Source organism: Centropristis striata, chromosome 12 (genome assembly GCF_030273125.1).
Source record: "Centropristis striata isolate RG_2023a ecotype Rhode Island chromosome 12, C.striata_1.0, whole genome shotgun sequence".
Classification (NCBI taxonomy): domain Eukaryota; kingdom Metazoa; phylum Chordata; class Actinopteri; order Perciformes; family Serranidae; genus Centropristis; species Centropristis striata.
Window position 1 is genome coordinate 1,255,747 of NC_081528.1, and position 26,977 is coordinate 1,282,723.

Genomic DNA, 26,977 nt, shown 5'->3' on the forward strand with positions numbered 1-26,977 from the left:
ATTCACATTGAAACAATTGTGGAATGAACTGTTTTATTGTCTAAAACATGCAAATAATTCATCAACATAAAAAACTCAGAACAACAAAGGTTAACAGCTCGACATGTATAGTAGAGTTTGTCACAAAAAAGCGAGAATTTTATTTATTTTTTTAATCCTTGAAATGAGTCAATTATGGTCTGTTTATACATATCAGAATCAACTTTATTGTGAGTAACAAGTACTAGGACAATGAAATTGGCCATCAAACCGTCCAAATATATACATAACATACATACAATATGACAATGGGGTGGACAGGACAGGAAGAAAAGAAATAGAGCATAACGAGGAGAGGTGAGGGGGAAAAAGAAGAAAAAACATGATATGAGAGTATAATATGGCCAGAAATGACAGAAAAACACTATATTATGGGATGTCCAAAAATGACCCCTTTGTAAAAAGAAGTCATACGATACTGACGTTTTTAGTCAAAAATGGTCAAACGTTAAAATCCCTAAAAATGCTTAAAATCAGTCAATTATAGTCTGTTGATACATGCGGTAGTGTAGTTTGTCCAAAAATAGTGAACTAACACCATATTATGGGATGTTCAAAAACTGAAAAAAAAGTCATAATATGGTCGAATATTAAAATGCCTAAAAATGATTCAAATGACCAAATTATGGTCTCCTGATATGTATAGCAATATAATTTGTCCAAAAATGGTGAAATAACATCATATTATCGGATGTCCAAAAATGACACCCTCCAAAAAAAGTCAAAGGCATGTCGATTTTTGTCAAAAGTAATCAAATTGTAAAATGCCTAAAAATAGTCAATTATAGTCTGTTGATACATGTGGTAGTATAGTTCGTCCAAAAATCGTGAAAAAAAAACACCATATTATGGGACATCCAAAAACTGAAAAAAAAGTCATACTATAGCATGTCAATTTTCGTCGAAAATGGTGAAATTTTGAAATGCCTAAAAATTAAATTAAATTAAAAATTGGTCAATTATAGCCTGTTGATACATATTCGAGCACAATATGGTCAGAAATGACAGAAAAACACCAATTATGGGATGTCCAAAAACGGCACCCTCCAAAAAAAGTCATACTAAAGCATGTCGATTTTTGTTGAAAATGGTCAAATTATAAAAATTCCTAAAAATGTTTAAAATTGTTCATTTGTTGTCTGTTGATACATATAAAAGCATAATATGGCCAGAAATAATAGAAAAACACCATATTATAGGATGCCTAAAAATGACCCCCTCAAAAAAAGTAATACTATAGCATGTCGATTTTTGTCAAAAGTAATCGAATTTTAAAATTCCTAAAAATGACTTTATTAAGGCCTGACTGAAAGCCCAAAGACTGAAAAAAAGTCATACTATAGTATGGCGATTTTTGTCAAAAATATTTTGTCCCAAAATAGCCAAAAAACACCATATAATGGGACGTCCAAAAATGAGCTGCTCTTAAAAAGAAGTCATATGATACCATCGTTTTTAGTTACAAGTGATCAAACTTTAAAATGCCTAAAAATGTTTTGAATGGCCAAATTATGATCTCCTGATATGTATAGTGATATAATTTGTCCAAAAATAGTGAAAAAAAATACTCAAACCCAAAAAACATGTCAATTTTAGTCAAAAATTGTCCAAATTTAAAATGCCTAAAAATGCTTCGAATGGCAAAATTATAGTCTGTTGGTACATATTAGAGCATAATATGAAATTACAGAAAAGCATTATGGGATGTCCAAAAATGACCCCGATAAAAAAGTCATACTATAGCATGTCGATTTCAGTCAAAAATGGTCAAGTTGTAAAATGCCTAAAAATGTTCAAAATGGTTGAATTCTGGTCTGTTGATAATGTCGTAGCATCGTTTGTCCAAAAGTAGTGGGAAAAAAAACCTGATTTTTAATAAAAGTCAGAATTCACATTGAAAAAACTCATTTGTGGAAACTGTTTTATTCTATAAAACATGCAAATAATTCATCAACATAAAAAACTCAGAACAACAAAAGGTGAACAGCTCGACTTCTTACAACGACTCACTTTGCAGCTTTTGGACGTAAATTAATGTTTTTAAAGTAAAAACAGAAAAGTTTGGGGGCTCTAATGCTAAGCTAGGCTAACCAGAGCAACTATTCCTTTATTCAAACAGTCACAGAAACATTCAGACTTTTATTCTCATTCAATAATCTGCTGATTATTTGATCGTTGGGTTCATAAAGTCACAGTCCGACGTCTTTTAAACACAATTAACCAATTATCCAATAAATCAATTAAGTATAATCAATGAATCTGATACAGTATTTTGATCTCATTTGTTTCCACAGGTTTATTAATTTCTTAATAAACATTTGAAGACGTCGTGTGTGACTCATGGATTTATTCAACATTTTCAGGATTAAAAAACAGTAAAATAAAATAGTTTGACTCTTCAGGAGCTGCTCTTCTTCCCTTTCTTCTTCTCTGCTTTGGCCTGCTCCTTCTCCAGATGTTTCTGAGACAAAACAACAAACACCAAGAAAAGGTTTTACGTCTCTGAATATCACAATATTTAAGATTTTATATCATATTATGACCTTTTTGGTGAAAAATTGTAAGATGCCTAAAAATGCTTTAATTGGGTAAATTATACTAAATGACCCGCTATAAAAAAAGTCATGTCAAGAATTACAATTTTTGCAAAAAATTGTCAAATTTTAAAATGCAGAAAGAGTCTCTTGATACATATTAAAGCATAATATGGCCAGAAATTACAGAAAAACACTACAAAAGCACCAAAAACTAGCCGTCATACTATAATATTCTGACAGAACTCTGATTCAGATCTGTCTGTCTGTCTGTCTGTCTGCCTGTCTGTCTGTCTGCCTGTCTGTCTGCCTGCCTGTCTGTCTCACCTGTAGTTTGTCGTAGTGTGCTGCGCTGCTGCAGTGAGTTTTTTTCGCCATTTCTTCGTTGGAGTAAAACAGGAAGCAGACGCGGCAGTAATAACCCATCTTCACATGCTCCACACCTGCACACACACACACACACACACACACACACACAAACAAAGTTAAAGTTACAAAGTTAAAACATTGTTTCTTTTTTTAATATTCACTGAACACCTGCAGGAGAAACGTTTGAAAAAAAAAAAAAAAGAATAAGAAAAAGAAGATAAATACAAATTTAAAAAAAAGGGGAAAAAATAATTATTTTTTTAATAGGAAAAAATGGATATTAATACATTTTTTAAAGAAAAGAAAAAAGTATTAATACACATTTTTAAAAAATGAAAAAAAATATTTATACAAAATAAAAAAAGAATATTAAAACACATTTTAAAAAAATAAAATAAAAATAATACAAATTTGAAAAAAATTATATTAAATTAAAAAAGGAATATTAATACAAATAAAAAAAGAATATTAATACAAAAAAGAAAATAAAAAAATGGTATTAATTTAAATAAAGATTCTTATTATTCCTTTTCTTTTTTATCTATGCAAATATATTTTAACTCTGTAAATCTATATATTTTTCTATTTTCTCTCCAGATTTATTATTATATTAATCATTCTCTGAATATTGACCTTTTCTCTCTACAGATATATGATATATAATATGAATATATGAAGATAAATATAATAAAATCTGACCGATGGGCGTGTCGGGGTCGTGCGGCGGCAGCGGCAGAGACGCCACGCTGACTCTGGTCTCCGCCGGCGGGGGCGCCGCCGTCTCTCTGCTCTGATTGGTCGACGTCTCCATCTTCTCCTCCTCCTGCTGCTGCTTCACCTCCTGCTGCTGCTCCTGCTTCGCCTCCTGCTGCTGAGAGGAGCACAGAGCAGTTACCTACCTGATTTATTCATCTGATTCATGATTCATGACGAGTCTAAACTGCTGCTCAGCACAACCTGCACCATATTATTATTAATAAAATAAGTCATACTGAAGCATGTCGATTTAAGTCAAAAAAATGTTACATTTCAAAATGCCTAAAAATGTAAAAAATGTCCAATATTTATTTAAAAGTAAAAGCAAAAAAAAATAGATATTCATAAAAATATAAATACAATAAAAAATCGAAATATTCATTAAAAAAACAACAATAAAATATATTCATAAAATAAAAACAATAAAAGTCTAAATATTCATAGAAAATAAAAACAGTAAAAAATGTATAAAAAAATAAAAAAACATCAATAAAAAAATCTAAATAGTCATAAAAAAAAAAAAAAAAATCTAAATATTCATAAAAAATAAAACAATTTAAAAAAAAAAATCTACAAATGTTAAAAATGGCTCAATTATAGTGTGTTGGTAGGTATTAGAGCATAATTTGTCCATACATGGCAGAAAAACACAACATTTTCAATTGTCCAAAAGTTGGAGAAAACAAAAAAAGCCATACATACATTTTTGTCAAAAATGGTCACATTTTTATAATGATAACGAGTCTCACCTCCTGATGGATCGTCTGCTTCTCCTCAGGAATCTTCTCAGCTAAGTTTTCTCCTCTCTGCACCTCCTCCACCTCCTTCTCCTTCTGCTCCTCCTGCTGCTTCTCCTCCTTCTCAGCCTCCTCTGGTTTCTGCTCCTCCTCTGGTTTCTCCTGCTGCTCCTGCTGCTCCTCTGGTTTCTCCTCCTTGGCTTTCTTGGCTGCAGGTTCCTCAGCTGGTTCAGGTAGTTTGGAGGTTTTGGGGGGCGTGTTGCTGTTGTTTTCTCTCTTCGTTGCTCCAGGACACCGATGTCTAAAACAACAACAACAACAACGTTCACACAGAAAATAAATAACTCAACAGAATAAAGTCCCTCTAAACCAGGGGTCTCAAACTTTAATTACCCTGGGGGCCGCTGGAGGGAGTATCAAAATGACCAAAAAAAAAAAAGACAAAATTACTAAAAACAGACCCAAAATTACCTAAAAAGACACAAAATGACCCAAAAAAAGAAACAAAATTACAACAAAAAAAGGGACACAAAATTACCAACAAAAAAAAAGACAGAATTACCAAAAAAGACACACAATTATTATTATTTTTTTAAAGACAAATTTATTAAAGATGACAAAAAAATATTAAAAAAAAAAAGACAAACTTATTTAAAAGTTTGAGACCCCTGCTCTAAACACTCCATTTTCTACATGTCACTGTTTTGGAACTGCAATCAAAAATCTGCTGCATGTCTACACTGTGTTTTACGGTAAAGTGTGTGAGCCAACAGGGACTTCATGGTGCATTCAGGTGCAATATGTGTTTAATGTGTGTGATTTATAACTTTCATTGAATTAAACTCCATTCAGAAAACCGTCATTTTAACAGCAGTGTTCTTGTGTTGTTGCAGACAGAATTCAGACTGTTTCCACATCAGCATCATGTTTTAGTGATTTCAGAGTTAAATAGTGAGAATGAGTGAATGATCTGTGTTAGACAGGAGTAAATGTTATTGTTAGTTGTATATATATATTGTTGTTAAATTGTTAGAGATCAATGATCGGAGCAGGAACTGACCCGTGTTTGAGCTGCCGGTACTTCCTGCTGACGTAGACGGTCAGACGTTTCCCGTGGAACTTTGGAGGATTGGTTTTATATTCTTCAGCCATCTTCTCCGCCTCCTCCGCCTTCTCCATCTCCAGGAAACACTGAGGACACAAACACACTGAGCTCAGCTCCTGCTTCTGGGGATTCTGCTTCTAGGGGTTCTGGTTCTGAGGGTTCTGGTTCCGTACCTCTCTCCTGAGCCGGTTGAGGAAATACTTGCTGACTCTCCCGAACGGCTCGGCCAGCTTCAGCACCGCAGCGTCAGAATATTTACTGTTGGGGATCTGACCCACATACACAACCCTGCTGGAGCCACACTACACACACACACACACACACACACACACACACACACACACACACACAAAAACAAGAGTCAGCAACACAATCTGGAGCTCATCAACAACAATAAAAAATAAAAAAATTGAAACATTCATTAATTTTTTTTTCGCACAATAAGAAAATAAAAACAATAAAAAAATTCTAAATATTCATAAAAATCAAAATAAAAGAAAATCGAAAATATAATATATATATATATATATATATATATAAATCTTAAGTCATAAAAAATAATTTATAAAAATAAAAACTGAAAAATATATATAGTATAATAATATGTATATATATATATATATATATATATATATAATTATAAAGAACAAACAAATCTAAATACATTTATAAAAAATAAAACTCTTAATAAAAAAATCTAAATATTCATAAACATAAAACAATAAAAAAATCTAAATATTCATGAAAAAAAAACTCAATTAAAAAAATCGACATATTCATAAACAATAAAAACAATAAGAAAATATAAATATTCATAAATAAAAACACAAAAATCTAAATTTTAATAAACAATGAAAACATCCATAAAAGAACCCCAAACCATAGAATCACTGGTTGGTAAAGAGACTGACCTGGATGGTCGGGTAGCTGGTGGAGTGGCTGACTCTCACCTGGCGGCCGCACACGGACGCCTTGATGTTCCCGTTATAGAAACTCGCCATCGCTCGAGCTTCTTCTTCTGTGGCGAACTGCAGGTACGCCTGACACACACACACACACACACACACACACACACACACACACACACACACACGTATAATTATTCATTTGTATGTAATCTTCTTCTCTGTTGTTATATTTTGCCTGCTGTGTGAAGGTTTCCGTGTCTGTAGATGCTTGGTGTGTACTTGGTGTGTACCTCAGATCTTAAGTCCAGCACCAGGTGTTTCACCACCTTCCCAAAAGGTTTGGCGAGTCCCAGCAGCTCGTTCATGAAGTTGTAACCTCGTCTGAAGCCGACGATGTTCACCACCCTCATGCCCTGGACAGCAAGAGAGCCGCCACCGTTAAAGCTGAGCTGTGAAGTGTCTCAGGCGTCATTCACTTTCAGAAATGATCATTTTCTCTGTTATTACAGAAATCAGTGTCGGCTAAAATTACTGTTTTTATCAATGGAGTCTAGTCGAGTCTGTCAGCAGGTAAAAAGGAGAAAATATTGGGAATATAACAAACAGATACTGATGTTGGTTTTATTTTAAGTGTCTAAAGTACCTAAAATACTTTGCTGTGTCCTGACATCACAGTTCACACAGAGAGGCTGCTGGGAAACGGAGTCCGACCAGCGCCTTGTTTCTGCACGTCACTGTTTTGGAGCTGCAGTCAAAAATCTGCTGCATGTCTACACTGTGTTTTACAGTAAAGAATGTGTGCCAACAGGGACTTCATGATGCATTCAGGTGCATTATATGTTTAGTGTGTGTGTGTGTGTGTGTGTGTGTGTAATGAAGAAGACAGAGAAACAACCTCTTGTCCCTCTAAACACACCTTGTTTCTGCACGTCACTGTTTTGGAGTTGCAGTCAAAAATCTGCTGCATGTCTACACTGTGTTTTACGGTAAAGAATGTGTGCCAACAGGGACTTCATGATGCATTCAGGTGCATTATATGTTTAGTGTGTGTGCGTAATGAAGGCAGAAGGAAGACCCTCTGTCCCTCTAAACATCACTATTTCGGAACTGTTGTCAAAAATTTGCTGCATGTCTACAATGTGTTTTACGGTAAAACATATGTGCCAAAAGGGACTTCATGGTGCATTCAGGTGCAATATATGTTTAATGTGTGTGTGTGTGTGTGTTTAATGATGAAGACAGAAAAACCCTGTGTCCCTCTAAACATCACAATTTTGGAACTGCTGTCAAAAATCTGCTGCAGGTCTACACTGTGTTTTACAGTAAAGCGTGTGTGCCAACAAGGACTTCATGGTGCATTCAGGTGCAGTATGTGTTTAATGTGTGTGTATTGGAGAAGAGAGGTAAACACTGTCCCTTCGAATAACCTCTTGTCCCTCCAAACACACCTTGTTTCTGCACGTCACTGTTTTGGAACTGCCGTCAAAAATCTGCTGCATGTCTACACTGTGTTTTACGGTAAATCGTGTGTGCCAACAGGGACTTCATGGTGCATTCAGCTGCAATATATGTTTAGTGTGTGTGTGTGTGTAATGAAGAAGAAGAGTGTGCAGGTACCCCTGTCCTCGTGTTGTCTGCAGAGACACAAACAGGACAGAATCAGCGTTAGTTTCATTTCAACACATGAAGCAGCTTCTTTAAAACGTCCTGATTCTGTATATTTATATCATCTGTAACATAAAACTCGTCTGCTGCTGGAGGAGACTCGTACCGATGGAGTCGGACTCTTCGTCCGCTTCGTCCTCGTCCTCCGCCAGCTCGTCCAACGTCACAAAGTCCTCCATGTTCTCCAGGAAGTCCTGATCGAACTGAGCCACAAACTGAACTGTCAGAACCATCGACACACACCTAAAACGTTTTATTTTATTAATTCTACTGCAGATACTAAATGGACCGAAACTATTTTTGGTTTAGAAACTTTACATATTTCAACTTTTAAGGCAACATGGACAAAACTTTTTTCAGTCAAAATTCTTCTGCAGGTCTACACTGTGTTTTACGGTAAAGAATGTGTGCCAACAGGGACTTCATGGTGCATTCAGGTGAAAAATGTGTTTAACGTGAACTTGTGTGTGTGTAATTAAGAAGAGAGAGCTTATTATATATTAAACTATATTTAGAAGGTATCATAACATATAAATAAAGGGCAAATCGGTTGTCTGACAATAATCGTACATATAAAAATAATAATAATAATAATAGAAATAATGATAATAACAATAATATAATAATGATGATAGTAATAATAATATTAATAGTAATATAATAATAGAAGTAATAATAATATTAATAGTAATAATACAATAATGATAATATCAATATTAATAGTAATAATAATAATAATAATAATGATAAGAATAACAATATTAATAGTAATAATATAATAATGATGATAATAATATTAATAGTAATACTAATAATGGAAGTAATATTAATAATAATAATGATAGTAGTAGTAATAAGAATAAAAATGTAATAATGATAATAATAGTAATAATAATAATAATATTAATAGTTATAATAGCAGTAATTATAATAACAATAATTATAGTAGTAGTAATAATAGTAATAATAATAATAATAAAATCATGGTAATAATAATAAAACTTGTAATAATAATAATAATATTAATAATATAACTGAGTGTACCGGGTCCTCGGGCCGGTCTGGGTCTGCAGTCTCGGAGCTCTCTGCAGGTTCTGCGCTCGTTTCTTCTTTGTTCTCGTGTTCTTCACTCGTGGTTCCTGGTTCTGTGGGTTCTGCCGCTCCCTCTGACTCCGCCTCCTGCCTCACCGCTCCCTCGGCCCCGCCCACAGTGACATCATCAGCGCCAGGAGCCTGTGAGGTCAACGTTCAGTTTAAACGAGGCCAACATCACTTTTCTGACCATTTATTTTATTCTTCAAATTAATATTATCAAAACTGTTTTACTTCATTTTTTTCTTCCCAATTAATATTTCTTATGTTCAATAATTATTTCATTATTAAATGCATTTTTTTTCTTTAAAAATATTACCAATATGCAATTATGATTTTTAAAATTATTTTTCTTTTTTATAAATTATTTTACCTATATGCAATTATGATTTTTAAATTCATTTTTCGTATTTTTATAATATTGCCTTAATGCAATTATGATTTTTTAAATTAATTTTTATTATTTTTGAATATTACCAAAATGCAATTGTGATATTTTTAATTAATTTCTGTTCTTTTTATATAATATTACCTATATGTAATTATGATTATTTAAATTATTTTTCAAATATTACCTATATGCAATTATGATTTTTTAAATTAATTTTTATTATTATTTAGATAAAATCACATATGCGTAAATGTTTGTTTTTTTACTTTTTTTTTTCCTTCCAAACATTATCCTGGGCAATTGTTTTATTTTATGATTTTTCTAATTGATTTCACCTCTAAAATCTTTTACTTTATATGATCTATGTGCTTTTTTTCACTTTTTTACTTTTCTTTTAAACGTTTTACTTATTTAAACTAATAAATACCCCTAAATGTGGTCTGATCCTTGTTTGTTTGTTTGTTTGTTTGTTTGTTTACCTCCTGCTGTTGGACCTCCTCAGACTTCTCTGTTGTTTCCATCACAGACTCTGCTGCTTCAGGCTGCTCCTCCTCTGCATCTCCATCAGTTACCTTCTCCTCCTCCTCCTCCTCTTCTCCTCCGTCCTCCCCCTCCACCACTCCTGACACCTCCTCCTCCTCCTCCTCCTGCTGCTCCTCCTCTGCTGCATGCTGCTCCTCAGGCTTCTGTTTGTTCTCCTCCTCCTTCTTCTTCTCCTCTCTGCTCCTGGAGCTGGACTGGGATCTGGACGAGGAGGTGGAGGAGGTCCTGGGGGGGTTGAAGGAGGACCTGGTTGCAGATCCGGAGGAGGCGTTTGCTCCTCCTCCGCTCCTCTGGCTGCGACCGTCTCCTCCTTGTCTTCGGTTCACACTGAGACACAGAAACGTGACAATTATTCTGTTTTAATCGAACTTTAACAAATCAAAATTTAACCCTCTGCTCACTGCAACATATAAAATCTATATAAATCTCTATAAATCTATAAGTCCTGCAGCTCTGTGGAAAAACTCAAACATGTCTTTGTGCAGAATAACACAGTTAGAATGACAAATCAGAAAAAAATGAGATTTTCTCTGATAAATATTTCAAAATTTCAATAAAACAGAATTTATATAAAAACATTTTACCAAGTGCCACGGATGATGTCGAACCAAAAGACACAAAATTACCAAAAATATGTAAAATTACTAAAGAGACGTAAAATTACCAAAAATATGTAAAATTACTAAGAATGTGTAAAATTACTAAAAAATATGTAAAATTACCAAAAAATATGTAAAAATACCAAAAAAAGACGCAAAATTACCAAAAATATTTTAAAATTACTAAAAAAATATGCAAAATTACCCCCCAAAAATGTAAAACTACCAAAAAGACGTGAAATTACCAAAAACATGTAAAATTACTAAAAAGACGTAAAATTACCAGAAAATATGAAAAAATGACCAAAAGAAGACACAAAGACGATAAAAAGTTTTCTCCACATATTGTACATTTATTCAGTATTGTCATGTTTCCAGCCTCTCCTGTCCTCTCCTCTCTGCTCTGTGTAAACAGCAGAATTTAATGTTTTTAACAGGATCTGGTTTATTTTAAAAGACCCATGGAGAATAAAAACATTCTGACATTAATATCAACATTTAAAACAAGTTTTGGTCACTTTTTATAACTGATGATGCGTTCAAGGACCATCGGAAAGTTCAAACTCTGACGTTAACGCCTGTTTTTGGAGTTTCTTTCTATGATAAACGCTGGATTTTTTTAAACTAAAGATACTTCTAGTAAAAGTTGTGTGGACTCACTTGAGCGTCTTGTACTTGGCGCAGATGTTGAGGCGGATGGGTCGCCCGTCGATGTTGAGCGGGTTCACGCTGTAATACTTGACCAACATCTCTGCGTCCTCCGGAGTCCCGAGCTGGACGAACGCCTGAAAACACACGGAGACACAATCAGAGTCGGAGACGTCACATCATATCAGACGGCTTCTGGATCAGCTGACAGAACAGACAGGAAACTAACTTCACAGCTGATTAAAGCGCAACATTAAAGTGGATTACCTGCTGGGTGATAAGTCTCTTTATTAACAAACAAATTACTAAAAACATAATTTATATAGTTTATGTTTTGTACACCTTAACCTGTTATTGTTCAAAGACCCTATAATGGTGACTAAAGGGTCATAACATTAGGGGACGCTTTCTAAAGTCCAGTCCAGGTTCAACTGTGTCCCAGAAGTTGCAGCAGCAATTTTTGGGTTGACACCATTTGTTACACACATTTGGTGCTCAATAATGCAATTTTATTCATATTGAGAATCGATAAAAATGGTCAGAAAAACGCTCCAGAATATAACATCAATATATAAAGACCTTGGGAACAACAGAGAAGAATCCATGCTGAGATTTGGGTTAAAAACTTTGGTCTTTTTGATCTCTTGTTGTCAATAAACCTAGGAAAGCAGTGCGCCGCTGCTGAATGAATGTAGGGGAAACACTGCTACCACTGATGACTAACATCATCCCACATGAAGAGAACTGGACTCATTGAATCCACAAGAGTCTCAGCTTTCCACTGAGACCCAGTTCATGTCATTTAAAGCCTGTTTAGGGACCTCAGGGTACACAAATATTCACATATAGTAGGCACAAATGGCAGATTAGCGCTACATGGAGAAACACTATGTGGTTTTTGCCTTAAACTGCCTGTTATCAGCATAAAATCGCCAAAATAGCCCAACTTTGCAGCATTTTTACAACAACTTCCCGACATGGTATCTTCACATACTTGGGCTCTATAGATTCATTAGATCTTTCAGTTTCATCTGCTATTAGTGATATTTAGTAAAACCAGGTTAAAGAGAGCTGACCTGGTCGGTGAGGAACAGGTGTTTCTCTACGATGCCGAAGCGTTCGGCGATGGTCAGCAGCTCCTTCTTCTTCTCGTCCTGTCTGGGCAGGTTGAAGAAGAAAACCACACGGCTGCCCTGACCTTTCACCTCCCTGACAGGTCTGTCCATGGGCCTGTCCATGGACCTGTCCATCGACCTGTCCATCGACCTGTCCATGGACCTGTCTGAGGCCCGCTGGTCTTTCTGAGGGACAAACACAGGACAGAGTTAGAATCAGAAAATCATCTTGGATGTGGCTCATGAAGGGGATATTTAGCTTAGCTTAGCTGTGACTGAAGTGTTGAAACTATTATTTGTTAAAACTTCAGTGGCTTTGCAGAAGAGCTGTTCAACTAGCTATTTCAGTAAGAAACATACACATAGGCCTCAAAAAGGGAACTAAGAAGCATACATACATCTCCCATTTAGTCAAAAGACATTTTCCTTCATTCTTACTCTAGATGTCATTCTCTCCATGTTCTGGACTTCTCTAATGGTTTCTAACCATTCATTAACAGCTGGTGGCTCCACCTTATACATTCATCTTGTTATTGTTTATTTTACATGTGGCCAGTAGTATTTTTATTAAATATCTGTCTTTGACAAGGACATAATGATTCAAATTCCCAAGGTACATAACACTGCATTCTTTAGGTATTGCATAGCCAGGATGTCTTTAATTATGTTGTGTACATTTCCCCAAAATGGGTAAAAAGTTTCTGGCATTTCCAGAAAATGTGTGTATGATTGGCTTCCCTTTCTCCACATGTACGCCAGCGAACATGCTGGGAGTCTGTTTGTTTACCTTTTAATTTGGGAGTGATGACGAAACGGGTCAGATTTTTCCACACAAATTCCCGCCATATTCTCCAGTTTGTGGTTGTTTGCTGAGCTTCACACATATTCTGCCACTCCTCTACGGTAATGTAGGGTTGTCAAAAGTATCGATACTCAAAAAAGTATCGATACTAAAACGTTGTATCCGGATACGATACTCATTTTCAAAAGTATCGATACCCACAGTATACACAGTGTCAGTATACATAAGCACAGAGTTAATAAGTTTACATAAATGTTGGTGACTGAAAAGTGTTATTTTCCCAGAATGAAGCAGAGAAAAGTCGACCTGCAACCAAACAGCAACACACAGCTGAAAATATGGTTCTAATTGTTATTGTTTATTGTATTTATTTATTTTGTGCACTACCTCAGACCTGAAGCTTGTTATCATAGTTGCAGTTTCTTTTTGCACAACTGTTTTTATTATTAATATTTAACCTGTGGTTCTGTTCATTTTTACATGTTGCATTTTTCTTGTTAATAAAAATATTTCTGTTAAATTTTGGGGTCTTTGTTTTTATCCTGGTGGTATCGAAAATGGTATCAAGTATCGAGTTGAAAATGTTAGTATCGTGACAACCCTGCGGTAATGTTGATCTTCAATTCATTCTCCCACTTCTCCTTAAATGTACAGAGTGGAGACATCTTCTGAGTCTCTTAGGTTTCGGCCGATACTGAAAACTGCTTTAGTGGGATCTTTTCTAATGTGATTGGCATGTCGGTATCGAGGAGGGCGGGGTTACCTCGATGACCAGCAGCCTCTTGGACAGGTAGAAGTTGATGGGTTTGCCGTAGAGCGCCGCCTGGTGCTGCTCGTAGTAGTTGACCATGTCCACGGCCTCCTCGTGGCTGTTCATCTCCAGGAAGGCCTGCAGGAGACAACCAGGTCAGACGGACCGCTGACATCAGGTTTGTTCAGAGGTCTGAGGACGGGGGAGAGTGACTCACCTTGTTCTTGAGGACCAGGTGCTCCCGCAGGACGCCGAACGGCTCGGTGAAGGCGAACAGAGTCTTGTTGCTGAGAGGTTTCCTGTCGTAGTTCACCACCACCACCCTGCTCCTCAGCTGAGGACCACACAGCACCACTCAGCTTCACAAGACACTATATCAGGCTATATTAGGCTGCTTGGGAAATATAGCTATTTTTTCGGCAATTCGTGCTGCCTGTCAAACATTTGCAGCGTTAAACACGACATGAAAAAGCACAAAAAGTCACGCATGTAAACAAAAATATATTGAGTCCAGAAAACTATTGTGTCCATTTTTATCTATCGATGCATAAGTCGATATAGTAATTATCGTGACAGGCCTACACTATTTACATGTTCACAGTCGTTTAGAAGTTACGGACCAGATGTTCGTCTTTCTTTCATAACCGTTTGAGGAGATGCAGAAATGTGTTACTCATATAAAAGAGTACCACAGGCATTACAAACTCAAGTCGTTATAAAAGTATATAAAAATGAAGAAAGAAAAGAAAAAGAAAGCATCATAACAGTCTTGTATCACCTAGCTCAAATACACTCAAATAAAATGATGATATAATTAAGGGGTATACATCGAATACATTCTTAATCTTCCTTTAAAACCAGCCTTTCCCTTCATTTCCCCAACCTCATCTGAAGACTGTTCCAAAGCTCAACTGACCTATAAAACACTGACAACTTCACAGAGACAGTCTCAGGTAGAGTAATCAGTCCACTATTCACCCCTCGACTGTTAGAAGAATGAGTATTTAAACAGTAAATTATATAATTATAAAAAGATTTAGGAGTCTGAGTATTAATTATATTATGTAAGTATATTAGTATATTAGCAGATAGTCTATCCTCGACTCTCCACCAGGTGAGACGTCCATGCATTTCTACATCACCAGTTCTTGGAGAACCACCTAGAACCAGTCTTCAGCCTTGTTTTCAGCCACTAGTAATTTGTTTAAAAGACTGTTGGATGCAGCAGTGACCCTGGATCATTACTGAACCTCTGAATATGGAGCAGTTCATGCAGATCAGCAATAAAGTGACAATATTACAGTATTAATGTTAATAACATGGTGACAGAAGAGTGAACTGACCTTATTTTGTCCCAGCTGGTTCTTCCCTGACAGACCAGGACCTCCTCCTCCTCCTCCTGACACACACACACACACACACACACACACACACAGAATGTTACCTTCTCCACTCTCAGTGGGATTTTATCTCCTGTTTTATATGGAAATGCTGGCCTCTGAAAAGTATGTCCATCTATATGACTCAATACTTGGTTGACTTGAATTACTGGAAATGGACTTTTCAGTTCCCCTTAGAGACTATTTTTCAAGAAAGCGACTGCCGACAAATCAAGCAACTTTTTCTGGTGTTATTGGAGACTTTTGAAGACTCGTTCTCCTGCAGCAGTCTCTCCCAGCTGCAGAGCCGGAGGGGATGTTAACCCCTTAGCGTCCAGTCTGCAAATTGCTAACAGGCTAACAGTTAGCTCTGTAGCAGTACAGTGTGTATGTGCTAACAGGCTAACAGTTAGCTCTGTAGCAGTACAGTGTGTATGTGCTGCTGCTGCAGGAGGTGTTCACTTAGCGATCTCTGTTTGTTTACAACAAGCACCGGACACTTTGTGCACAGTTAGTGATGCCGGTTAATTCACGGTCACTATGTTTATGATCACCGGAGACTCTGTGCATAATTAGCCATGCTGGTTTGTTTATGATCAGCGCCACCTAGAGGTAAAAAAGGATATTTTCATGTTCTGGGTAGTCGCTAGAATTTGCAAAACACCTGCCAACTTTGGCGACATTCGGTTTTACATCTTTAGCTGAACAAAACACTTTAAGCAGATAAAAATAAGAAGAAGGAACAGGACAAACGAAGACGATAGGAGCTCAAATAACAAGAGTAACAGTAATAATATGTGCGTGGCGTCTCACCCCAGCTGGAGGACGTCTGAGACGAGGACATGGGGGCGGCTCCCAGCAGCCCTGCAGACATGTTGGGCGTTTCCAGGAGAGCGCTGCCGAATCAAACACAGCAGCCGTCAGTCAATGAAACACACCTGCTCACACTTTCACCTCAACGATTCATTGGAAATAACTTCTTTTTCACTACAGGAACCAAAATTATAGTGAATTTGTGGGAAGAACCAGACGGGACGGGCCAAGCCGATTTGGGGCTCGTCCAATAAATACAGAATTATAACCATAAGGACCCTGTGCACTTTACCTCCCTTTCTTGCCGATGTTTACATCAGGGGTGGGCAATTAATTTCCCCAAGGGGCCACATGACTAATACCACGAAGGTTACGGGGCCGGACCAAAACTCTGAACTAAATTCTGCTCAATTTTAATTTAATCGTTTTATAAAATACAGTAAATTATCTGGTTTTGAGCTGCTACTGATAAGAATACATGTTATGATAAGACTGTTAATGTGGAGTAAATCAAATATAGCAGTAAAAAGCAGTAAATACTCCAATCACTTTATCACTTTTCCATTTATTTTTATTTTAACACAATTGTAAATGTCCTTTAGCAAGGTTCCTATTGGCGTTTTTGTGTTATATAGCTTGTTTTTTCATTTTTGTAAATTTTCTAGGTGTTAAATATTGTAAAGGAGAATAAGGGCTCTTGCATGTTTTATTTAAGACGCCTTATTTTGACAGTCCTCTTGTAGATTCTGTGATGGATTCTGTTAACACACTGTGCTCTTATTTTGAAAGCTGAAAGCTAAGACATTACCCTGGACTGTGAGGTAGTGTCAGGGACATTTTTCACAATTTTATAGAGTAAATGATGAAATAATCGTTGTGTTACAGCCTTAAATCGAAAAAAAAATCACTTCTGAGCTTTTTTTCTCCCAATCAAGAGAAAATTAAACATCACAAACAAAACTACAGACAAAAGATAAACGTTCCTGGAGTGAAAAAGAGTCCTAAACTTGTATTCATTCACATTGATCACTATAAACACTCTTACCCTCTGCCCGAGGACATGCCAGGGTCCCAGTCCGGATACCTGAAACCACATTTATCAGCGTTACATCTCTGCAGAGTACAAAGTGTGTACTGTGCCCTCTGTGACGCTAACACACTGTGTCACTGACTCACATGTCAAGCAGCACACGTCTGTTTTCTGCATGTCGAAGTCCATTAGTGTGCTGGTTCCACTCCTACAAGTCAAACACACAGTTACTGAGGCTCGGCGGGCGCTTCGTCCACCAGCCAACTCATCTTAAAGGAACAGTTCACCAAACATTACAACTGAAAGGTGGAGCCAAAAAAAAAAAAGCACTGTGTCTCAAAGTTCAAACAGAAGTCTGTCTGTGTCCAAATATTACGTTTTTAAAGAACGGTACTGATCTGCTAACGTCATAACGATAAGAAGAAGGACTCCAATGGATCTTCCGGCTCGAGATATCGGCAAATATTTGCATATTTGTAGTGATCTGGTTCACACTGAGATCCATTTAGCGCTGCGATGAATCCCTTATTGAATCGTTCATTTACTGACTTTTCTCAGTTTTTCTCTTTCTGACTCAGGTTGATCATTTATCATAGCCAGAAACTGTAAAAAGTCCTAGAACAAATCATATGTGGAAAATGCTCCTGCCAAGGAAAAAATAACCAAATCTAAACTTTCAATAGGGATCGATAGTGTTCGATGCTGCAGAACAAAGATTGAGAAAGTTTCAGCTGTCCACCCTCAGCACTAAATATTGGTGACACAAAACATGGTTTATATACATTGTTTTGCTGCAATTTGTCAATTAAAATATCAAAGAAATTCACTTGCATTTTGTTCTGTTTTTAATAATTATTGTCATTCTAACTGTGTTATTCTGCACAAAGACATGTTTGAGTTGTCCCCACTTCTAGCCACGATTGTGCTTGTTCCATAGAGCTGCAGGATTATTTATATTGCAATGAATCAAGGTCACAGTGAGTAAAATGTGACTGAACCGTTTGTTGGGGTTCAGAGGGTTAAAAGTTTTCTTTAGACGAACAAAAGTCAGATTCAGAAACATTTATTTATTTAAAAGTGGCTCTAAATGCTGAAAAACTAAAGTCATGTTTATGAATTCATACAAGTTTTATTTGAGTTGTTGTCATAATTGTACCGTTTCCATAGTGGTACAGGACTTGCAAATATATATATATATATATAGCAGTGAATAATGAGGACATTATGGACAAACTAACATTCGCCTGTTTGCAGACGACACTGTTGTTTACGTTCTGCATCACCTCAGAGAAAAGCTCAAAACTGAACTCATGTTGTTTAACATTTTCATATTTGCACAATCACAGTTAGAAGTAGGTGAAACTCAAATAAAACTGTTTCGATAGAGCTGCAGGACTTCAGTGAAGACGCTGACAGGAGTGAAAAAAAACTTCCTGAAACTGCTTGTTGGGGTTCTGACAAATTACGAGCTAAAAAGATTCAATAAGGGATTAGAGTAAGAGATTCAGATTGGATAAAAATGCTTCTTATTTTGAAGTTTCTGGTCCAGGATGTGTCCAGCTGGGCTGCACTGAAATCATGGAGACACTTTTTTCGGAATAAAAGCTGCTTCTCAGAGGCAGCGAGGTCAGAGCGAGGTCAACATTTGTACAATAAAGACTCTTTTTGACATCTTTCTGTCTAACTGTTGTGTGTAGAAACGTGTAATAAACATGTGGATATGTTCACTATGTGGAGTTGGTTGACATACAACAGATAACGACAGACCTGACTGTGGTGTGGTGGACTACTCCTTTAAGATGTCTGTCTGATCAGAAGAATGAAGACATGCTGATTTAAAGTCAAACTGGAGAATCATGGAAACATTCGGATTGGCGATTACCAGCTGTCTCTGACTGAAGCGGACAGAAGACTGAAGGAGTCTGAACTGAAACATTATAAGTTAAAGCTCCGAGGATAGAGAGAAGGAGTCTGCTCGGTACTCACCAGGGTGGAGTGAACGTCAAAGTCACAAAGAGAGCACACGTGGGGGAACATGGGGGGCAAGACTCCCAAGAAGTCTTGGACTTTCCCGTTGGACGGTGAGCCGATCCTCCTCTGCATAAAGACGGGCTCGGACGATGACGGACCCATGCCGAGCCCGCTGTAGGACTCGTGTTGAGAAAGCTCAGAGTACGACCTCTCTCTGCCGCCGCCACCGCCTCCACTGCCGAAACTTAAACCGTAGCCCCGGCTGGGCGCCACGTCCTGCAGGGACCCGTACCCAAAGTCTGCAGAGGTCTGGGACCGGGCTGAACCGGAGCCCAGAGAAGGACCGCCCATCCTGCCCATGTGCATGTCATCCCAGCCGTCTCTTCCTCCTCGGTAGCCGGCGTCAGAGGACGCCCCGCGGCGCTCCCCTGCGTCTCCCTTGCGGCTCTTGAGCTGCATGAGGAAGTGCGGCAGCGTCTCCACGCTGATGTCCTCTTCTGGGATCTCGGCCAGAGCGTCCAGGTCGGAGGGCGACAGCCCCAAGCTGGCAAACAGCTTCATGGTGTTGCCAATGTGGCTGCCGGCGCGCCGGGACGTCTGCGAGCCGCCGCCGCCGTCGTGGCCGTCCATGCCGCCGCCCACCCCCATGCCAGAGGACACGCCCCCCATCTGCCGACTGGATCGCTGCTCGTTCATGCTGTAGTTCAAGGTCTCTGCGGCGGCCAGGAGCCCCCGACCCACGGCGAAGTGTTTCTGACCGCCGTCTGACTGCGACTTCTGAGACATGACGCCAAAGTGGAGCGGCTGTCCGGCTTCAGACCAGCAGGTCAAGACAAAGACTTCTAAGCTGTTAAAGGACCGGGGGAAGTTACTGTCACTTAGTGTTCAAAGAGTAAAGCTGGTCAAAGTGAAGGGGAACTCCTCTTCTGTCTTATTTCTGCTGAAACACAATGAGACACTCTTGAGACGCTGCCGCCGCTGAGAGAGAGCGGCACTGAGCACAGGGAAGGACAGCCACCTGAGCAGGTAACGCTGGATTACTGGGACATGAGAGGCAAATAAAGAAGGCTAGGGAAGCAGACAGAACAGGCTGTAAAGAGAGAAACTTCACCTCAACCAGGAGGGAGGACAAAGGACAAACTGAGAGATTAATAAAACAAGCCTCTGCATGAATCAGTCTGTTTAGGTTTGATAAAATATGAGAAGGAATAAAAAAGAAAGTCCAATTATAGTGAAAGAAGTGAAGTGAACTGGACCAACAAAAGTCATAACGTTATTTTTGTTTTACCTTCAAGTTTTCATAAAGAAATGATGGTGAAGCAGCTACATGAGTTCTGTCCAAAGGTGGAAGAGACGTTACTGCAGTAAAAGTACTAATACCACCCTGAGAAAATACTTCACTACAAGTAAAAGCTCTTTGTAAAAGTATATTTGTTGCAGTTAAATGTTCTGTGATAACAGAACTTGACGAGGACTTTTCCAGCAGATCCAGGAGGGTTTTACAGAGTTTATTTCTTTTATGTTCATGTCCAATCAGTGTTGATGGAAAATGGATTCAATCAAAGCAATAAACTCCTTTCAGAGTGCGATAAAGACTGGGAAAAAACTGCTGCAAAACCTGTTTGTGCATCCAGAGTTGGTACCCAGGGGACGGGCTCTAGAAGCTGCTCAAACTGAACTTCCTCGCACTTTTTGCAAACTAGTATTGCATCCCAAAAATATGCAGAGGATGTTATGGACGAGGATAGATTTACAGTTGGGAATGACTCCTATATTTACTGGAGTTTAGGACTGGAGAAAGGCAGCAGAGAGGTGCCGAGTCAGGGGAGGAAAAACCTCCCGAATCTGATCTGCAGACATTAAACTCCAACTGCTGGAGACTTTGTTTAACTAAACCATTTAAGGCGGGAAAGCATTACTGCATTTCCACCATTAAAACCGGGGGCGCTGTTGCGATATTCTACCATTAAAGCCGGGAAAAGAGGATATGTAGTTTTGTAGTATTTGTAGTTTTTTCTAAATAATGATTATGGGTATTATCAAGAATGTTTCCATGACTGTAGATGTGCAAAAGACCATAAAAGACACAAAATGACAAAAAAATAGACGTAAAAATTATCAAAAAAGACACAAAATGACCAAAAATAATGATAATCTTGATATTGGTTTGATGATTTTAGTTTTTATCAATAAAACCATGTTAAATGTCTAGATATCAGCTCTTAAATTAAACTCTTATGAGCTATTTTTGTTGTTATAATTATATTTGTCCAAACAAATGAACCTTTAGTTGTACCAGACATTAAAATTAACAACGTATTGAAGAAAACAAGGGTGGTCTCATTTTTTTCCCCCACGACTGTATTTTCTGTCAATTTGTGTCTATTTCCATAATTTTATGTCATTTTTACATGTATTTTTGGTCAATTTGTGTCTTATTTGGTCATTTTTACGTCTATTTTTTGGTCAATTTGTGTCTTTTTTACATCTACAGTCATGGAAACATTCTTGATAATAACCAAAATCAATAAAACCATGCTAAATGTATAGATATCAGCTCTTAAATTAAACTCTTATCAGCTATTTTTCTTGTTATCATTATATTTGTCCAAACAAATGAACCTTAGTTGTACCAGGTATTAAAATAAACATATTTTCTGCAGATTGAGTCGTAGCCTTTCATTATTTTACTGTATTTTTGGCTGACAGTAACCTGGTGGGGTTGTTTTCCTTCCATATGAAACATAAACTTGTGTTTATTGTTTGTATTTTGAATGATTGCGTGTAAATAAATCAATTCAAATATAAAATAAATACTGGAGTAAATAAGAGCATCAGATATGTGTACTAGTGAAGAGTAATGTACTTATTTACCTCCACTTCTGCTCCTTTATACTCAAACTGTTTAAACTTTAAGTTAAATTAAAGTTAAAAGTTTGTAGCTGCAGAATGAAACATGTGCTAACAGCTAAGCTAACCGCTAAGCTAACGGCGCTAGCCTGCTCATACATGCTAATGCTAGCAGCTAGCGGACGTTGTTTTGATTTCACTTTGTGCAGATTTTACATGAAGCTGTTTTCTGTCTGCTCATGTGTTTAATTCAGTAATATAAACGGATATAAACACGCTTACCTGAGATTAGCCTCATGCGTAGCTGGTGGCTAGCTACTGCTGCTAACTACGGGACGTGAGGACTGAAGTCTCGCGATATTTGGGGGTGTTGCGTTTTGTATCGTATTCTTGTTTTCTGTTAATCAAGTAAAAACACGAATAAAGTTCAGGATTTAAAATCGGTATTTGACGATAATTTTATTTTCTCGCATTCAACTGAACATTGTGACTTAAATAAAATAAGCGATTTTCCTCGGACACGAGACTTCAGCGAGAGGACTACAAATAGGACTACAGTGCTGCGTTCAACACACCTCTGGAAAGTTCAGGAAATATGTAAATGAAGCCATTTACCATCAAAACAATGATATAAACCCTCTGGGACCACTTTCAGCCATATTTGTCATTTTTAACTTTTGTTTTGGTAAAAAATTTGGCTGCGATACTGCAAATTTTTGGAAGGAGGTTTTTAAAAAAATATATTTTCAATTTTTTTTTTTAAACTTTACAGATTTTTTTCCTACTTTTTCTGCATAAACCTCTTAAACAGGTTTGTTGCTCTGCTCTGTCCTGCTATAAATATATATATATAATTTAAAAAATATATATCATATGTTTCAAATTATCTCAAAAGGTAAAACAATCATCTTTCTCTGGGATTTAAGAAAGAAGAAAAGACAGACAACAACAACAACAAAAACAAGCAGCCTAGTTTCCGATTCTCCGGCCCGCTTGTTTTTAACGGACACTGTGAGAACCTGAACGCAGCATCGGCGGCAATCCCGTCCAATCCGCGTCGAGCAGGGCGTGACGTCATGATGTAAACAAACAGCCAGCCTTCGGCAGCAGCTTCAGTCTGAGCGTCGAATAAAAACCGGGATTTCAGGTAAATGACCCGTTATAACACCTTGCTCCTCTCCACCACGTTATAACCACGTTATTACAGGTCTGTGTTGATGTTGTTAGGACTGTTTTAGCCGTTAATTACGCTGCGTTCACGGAACAAACAACCAGCCGTCAGACCTGTCAGACCAGCGGCCTTCACGGACACAAAGAGGGGACAGACGGGGACATCAGGCCCGGTACCGGGTTATTACCGGGTCGGTAACACCAGCTGTGTGTGTGTGTGTGTGTGTATTTGGGTTGCAGGACGCTGGGGGACCGTGTGGACGGAGAGGACAGACAGAGGACACCAAGAGGACACTGAAAGGACAGAGAGAGGACAATTTAGAAGACATAGAGAGGACAGAAAGAGGACAGTTTTTAGGACACTGGGAGGACAGTTAAGAGGACACAGAGAGGACAGTTTATAGGACACTGAGAGGACAGTTTATAGGACACTGAAAGGACAGTTAAGAGGACACTGAGAGGACAGTTTATAGGACACTGAGAGGACAGTTTGGAGGACAGACAGGGGGACATGAAGGACCCGAGTCTCGGTAACAACATGACCATCAGTAACGAGGTGATCCTCAGCAGCCACTTCCTGTCAGAGGACGAGCCCTTCGCTGAATACCTGTGGATGGAACATGAAGAAGAGTTCAACAGACAGGTACATCAAATATCATATCTAATCATATATATATAAAAACATATCTATTAATATATCTAATATATATATATAGTACCGATGGATACAACATGAAGAAGAGTTCAACAGACAGGTACATAAACTATAATATCTAATAATATATGTATAAAAACATATCTATTAATATATGTAATGGTACCTGTGGATGGAGCATGAGGAAGAGTTCAACAGACAGATACATATGTAAACATTATATCTACAGTCATGGGAAACATTGTTAGACCACCTTGTTTCCTTCACTTTCTTGTTGAGTGTGCTTTAAAGAGCACGGGGCTTAATCCCATTTTTTATTCTTCTCGTTGTTTTTCCATCGACGACTCCTCCCAGAGTTTTTGGTCGCACATACACAAAAAAGGTATCAAATGGACCGGCTCGGCCATGACAAGTGTGCTATGACTTTTCTAAGGTTTTCGGTAAACAGTTTTCAAATTATTTTGCAAAAACTCCAAAAAATTCCCCCGGTGTAACCCTATGGAGAGGCTAGAGTGGATGACATCATCGCTAGAGTGCAGAGGGAGAGAGAAATGTGTCAAAAAATAAATTTGTAAACTGCGCTCGAGGCCACAGATACCACTCTACAGAAATACATAGAATAATTATACATAGAAACGTAGTATAATGTGTCTTCTCCCTCACATTGGTGTGGTGAAGCTGTCAGAGTTATAAGACAAATGACAAAAAATAGATGAACAAATGACCAAAAAATGACACAAAATTTTCGAAATAGGAACAAAATGACCAAAAATAGATGTAAAAATTACTAAAAAAGGACGCAAAATTATCTAAATAGACACAAATGGGGAAAAAAAATTAGACCATCATTGTTTTATTCAGTTTCCTTTTTCATTCTAATGTCTGGACCAACTAAAGGTACATTTGTTTTGATATATATAATGTATAATGATAACAAAAATAGCTGATAAGTTTAATTTAAGAGCTGATGTCTAGACATTTAACATGGTTTTGTTGATAATGATTTTGGTTATTAACAAGAATGTTTCCATGACTGTAGATGTAAAAATAACCAAAACAGACACAAAATGACAAAAAATAGAAACAAATTGACCAAAGATAGATGTAAAAATTACCAAAAAAAGACACAAATGACCAAAAATAATGATAATCTTGATAATGATTTTGGTTATTATCAATTAAACCATGTTAAATAACTCTTATGAGCTATTTTTGTTATTATATTTGTCCAAACAAATGTACCTTTAGTTGTACCAGACTTTAAAATGATACATATATATATATAATATATATATATAGATATAGATATAATATATATCAATAGGAACTTATTGCACAAATAAACGACGATACATTTAAAATAAAATAAATGTAAAAGATGAATCAATAAATACATGCATATGTCATATTTGATCAGATAATGAATAGCTCTATTATTTATTATAATATTAATGTGTGTGTGTGTGCTGCAGGTGGAGGAGGAGCTGTGGGAGGAGGAGTTCATCGAGCGCTGCTTCCAGGAGATGCTGGAGGAGGAGGAGCAGTGGGAGTGGTTCATCCCGTCCAGAGACCTGCTGCCGGCTCAGACCGCCTCGCTGCTGCAGGACCACAACGGCCTGCTGGACGCAGACGCAGACGTCCACGCAGACGCAGACTTCGAGCTCGTGGTGAGTTCAGGGTCCCTCGTTAAAGACACCGACACCTGCAGGACAACAACAGGACAACAACAGGACATCAGTGTTTTTATAATAACTTCTTAGAGAAATTTATCTGGCAAATTCACGAGAAAAAAAGAATAGATTTATGAGATTAAAAGTGGCAAATCTAGGAGACAAAACTCACAGATTCATGATAATAAAAGTGGCAAATCTACAGAAAAGAAGTGGAAAATACACGAGAAAAAAATATATTTATGACTAGAAGTGGCAAATCTCTGAGAAAAAAGTAGATTTGATTAAAAGTGGAAAATCTACAAGAAAGTAGATTTATGAGAATAAAAGTGGAAAATCTACCAAAAAATATATATATTTATGAGACTAAAATTGGCAAATCTAGGAGAAAAAAGTAGATTTATGAGATTAAAAGTAAACAAACAATAAAAACGTTTGTGTAAATATGAACTTAAAGTTTATTCACCTTAAATCTTCTTCTTCTTCTTCTGTGGTGCAGGTGCACAGCAGTCTGAACCCGAACGCCAAGGAGTTCACCCCGGGCATCCAGAAACACGTCATGTGACCCCGCCCACTGGCCCCGCCCCCCTGCCACAGTCTGCACTGTGACATCATCGCCCTGATGTCAGCTGTTCTCAGCCGCCGTCGACCTTCAGCCTGACGTGTTGCCAAAGTTCTGCCTCGCCTCGCACGTGTTGCTCCGCCACCGCTAGAGTCGCCGCCGCTGTCACGTTACTGTTTATGTCACGTCACTGTCCGCCACCGCCACCACGCCACGCCCACCTGACCCGTGTGTGTCTGAGAGTGTGTGTGTGTGTGTGTCAGAGTGTGTGTGTGTGTGTGTGTAACTCTCTGAATGTAAATCGGCTGAGAAAAGTTTTTTTTCTTCGTGTTCACTTTAAGAACAAACTGGTTTCTGTTACAATCAGCTTCTAATTTGCACTTTTTATCTGATAAAAACAAACTGTGTCGAGGTTTTCTTTAGAGTTTAGAGATCCGGTCTGATCTGATCTGTTCTGATCTGGTCCGATCCGGTCTACAGCTGGTCCCGTTTTGTTTCCCAGCCTCCTTGGTGTTCTCGGCCCCACCTCATTAAAAGATGTTTGTTTGTTTGTTGTTTTTCTAAATGCACATAAAGTACTGTATAAAAAGTCATATAAAGAAAAAAGTTGTAAAAAAAAATATCTATTTTTTCTTAATCTATTTGAAAATAAATGTTTATGTAGAAAATGTCTGGAAGCGTTTGGACTCAACTTCTTTCTTCTGTTTATCTGCAGGTTATTTATCTTTAAAGAACTTTTTCAAAGTGAGGAAACTAATGATTTTATTAATTTTCTGCTGCTTTGAGGACTAAACTAAAACTAAAACGAACCAAAATTTGACTC

The 26,977-nt window shown here is 37.6% G+C and overlaps 2 protein-coding genes across 6 annotated transcripts; one reads left to right on the forward strand and one right to left on the reverse strand.

Annotated features, from left to right (window-relative positions):
• Nucleotides 1-1,943: 1,943 nt before the first annotated feature.
• matr3l1.2 (matrin 3-like 1.2) lies at nt 1,944-21,289 on the reverse strand. 4 transcript variants are annotated; one of them, XM_059346201.1, is made up of 21 exons: nt 19,263-21,289; nt 17,423-17,484; nt 17,292-17,330; nt 16,247-16,329; nt 15,398-15,450; nt 14,272-14,388; nt 14,067-14,192; nt 12,463-12,687; nt 11,399-11,523; nt 10,076-10,466; nt 9,158-9,346; nt 8,220-8,316; nt 8,066-8,082; nt 6,739-6,861; nt 6,452-6,580; nt 5,714-5,842; nt 5,496-5,626; nt 4,448-4,736; nt 3,642-3,813; nt 2,901-3,016; nt 1,944-2,500 (listed from the first exon to the last, which is right to left on the reverse strand). In XM_059346201.1, the coding sequence occupies exons 1-21, from the start codon at nt 20,031-20,033 to the stop codon at nt 2,438-2,440; spliced, it is 3,447 nt and encodes a 1,148-aa protein (XP_059202184.1). In that variant the 5' UTR covers nt 20,034-21,289; the 3' UTR covers nt 1,944-2,437. The 4 variants fall into 4 exon arrangements, with proteins under 4 accessions (XP_059202184.1, XP_059202180.1, XP_059202183.1 ...); XM_059346197.1 differs by having other exon boundaries at nt 6,739-6,897; XM_059346200.1 differs by having other exon boundaries at nt 15,398-15,453.
• A 1,895-nt stretch (nt 21,290-23,184) lies between these two features.
• On the forward strand, nt 23,185-26,967 carry LOC131982399 (polyadenylate-binding protein-interacting protein 2-like). Of its 2 annotated transcripts, none has more exons than XM_059347034.1 (4): nt 23,185-23,244; nt 23,508-23,910; nt 25,395-25,589; nt 26,092-26,967. In XM_059347034.1, the coding sequence occupies exons 2-4, from the start codon at nt 23,779-23,781 to the stop codon at nt 26,155-26,157; spliced, it is 393 nt and encodes a 130-aa protein (XP_059203017.1). In that variant the 5' UTR covers nt 23,185-23,244; nt 23,508-23,778; the 3' UTR covers nt 26,158-26,967. The 2 variants fall into 2 exon arrangements, with proteins under 2 accessions (XP_059203017.1, XP_059203016.1); XM_059347033.1 differs by having other exon boundaries at nt 23,192-23,244; nt 23,336-23,910.
• Nucleotides 26,968-26,977: the final 10 nt, after the last annotated feature.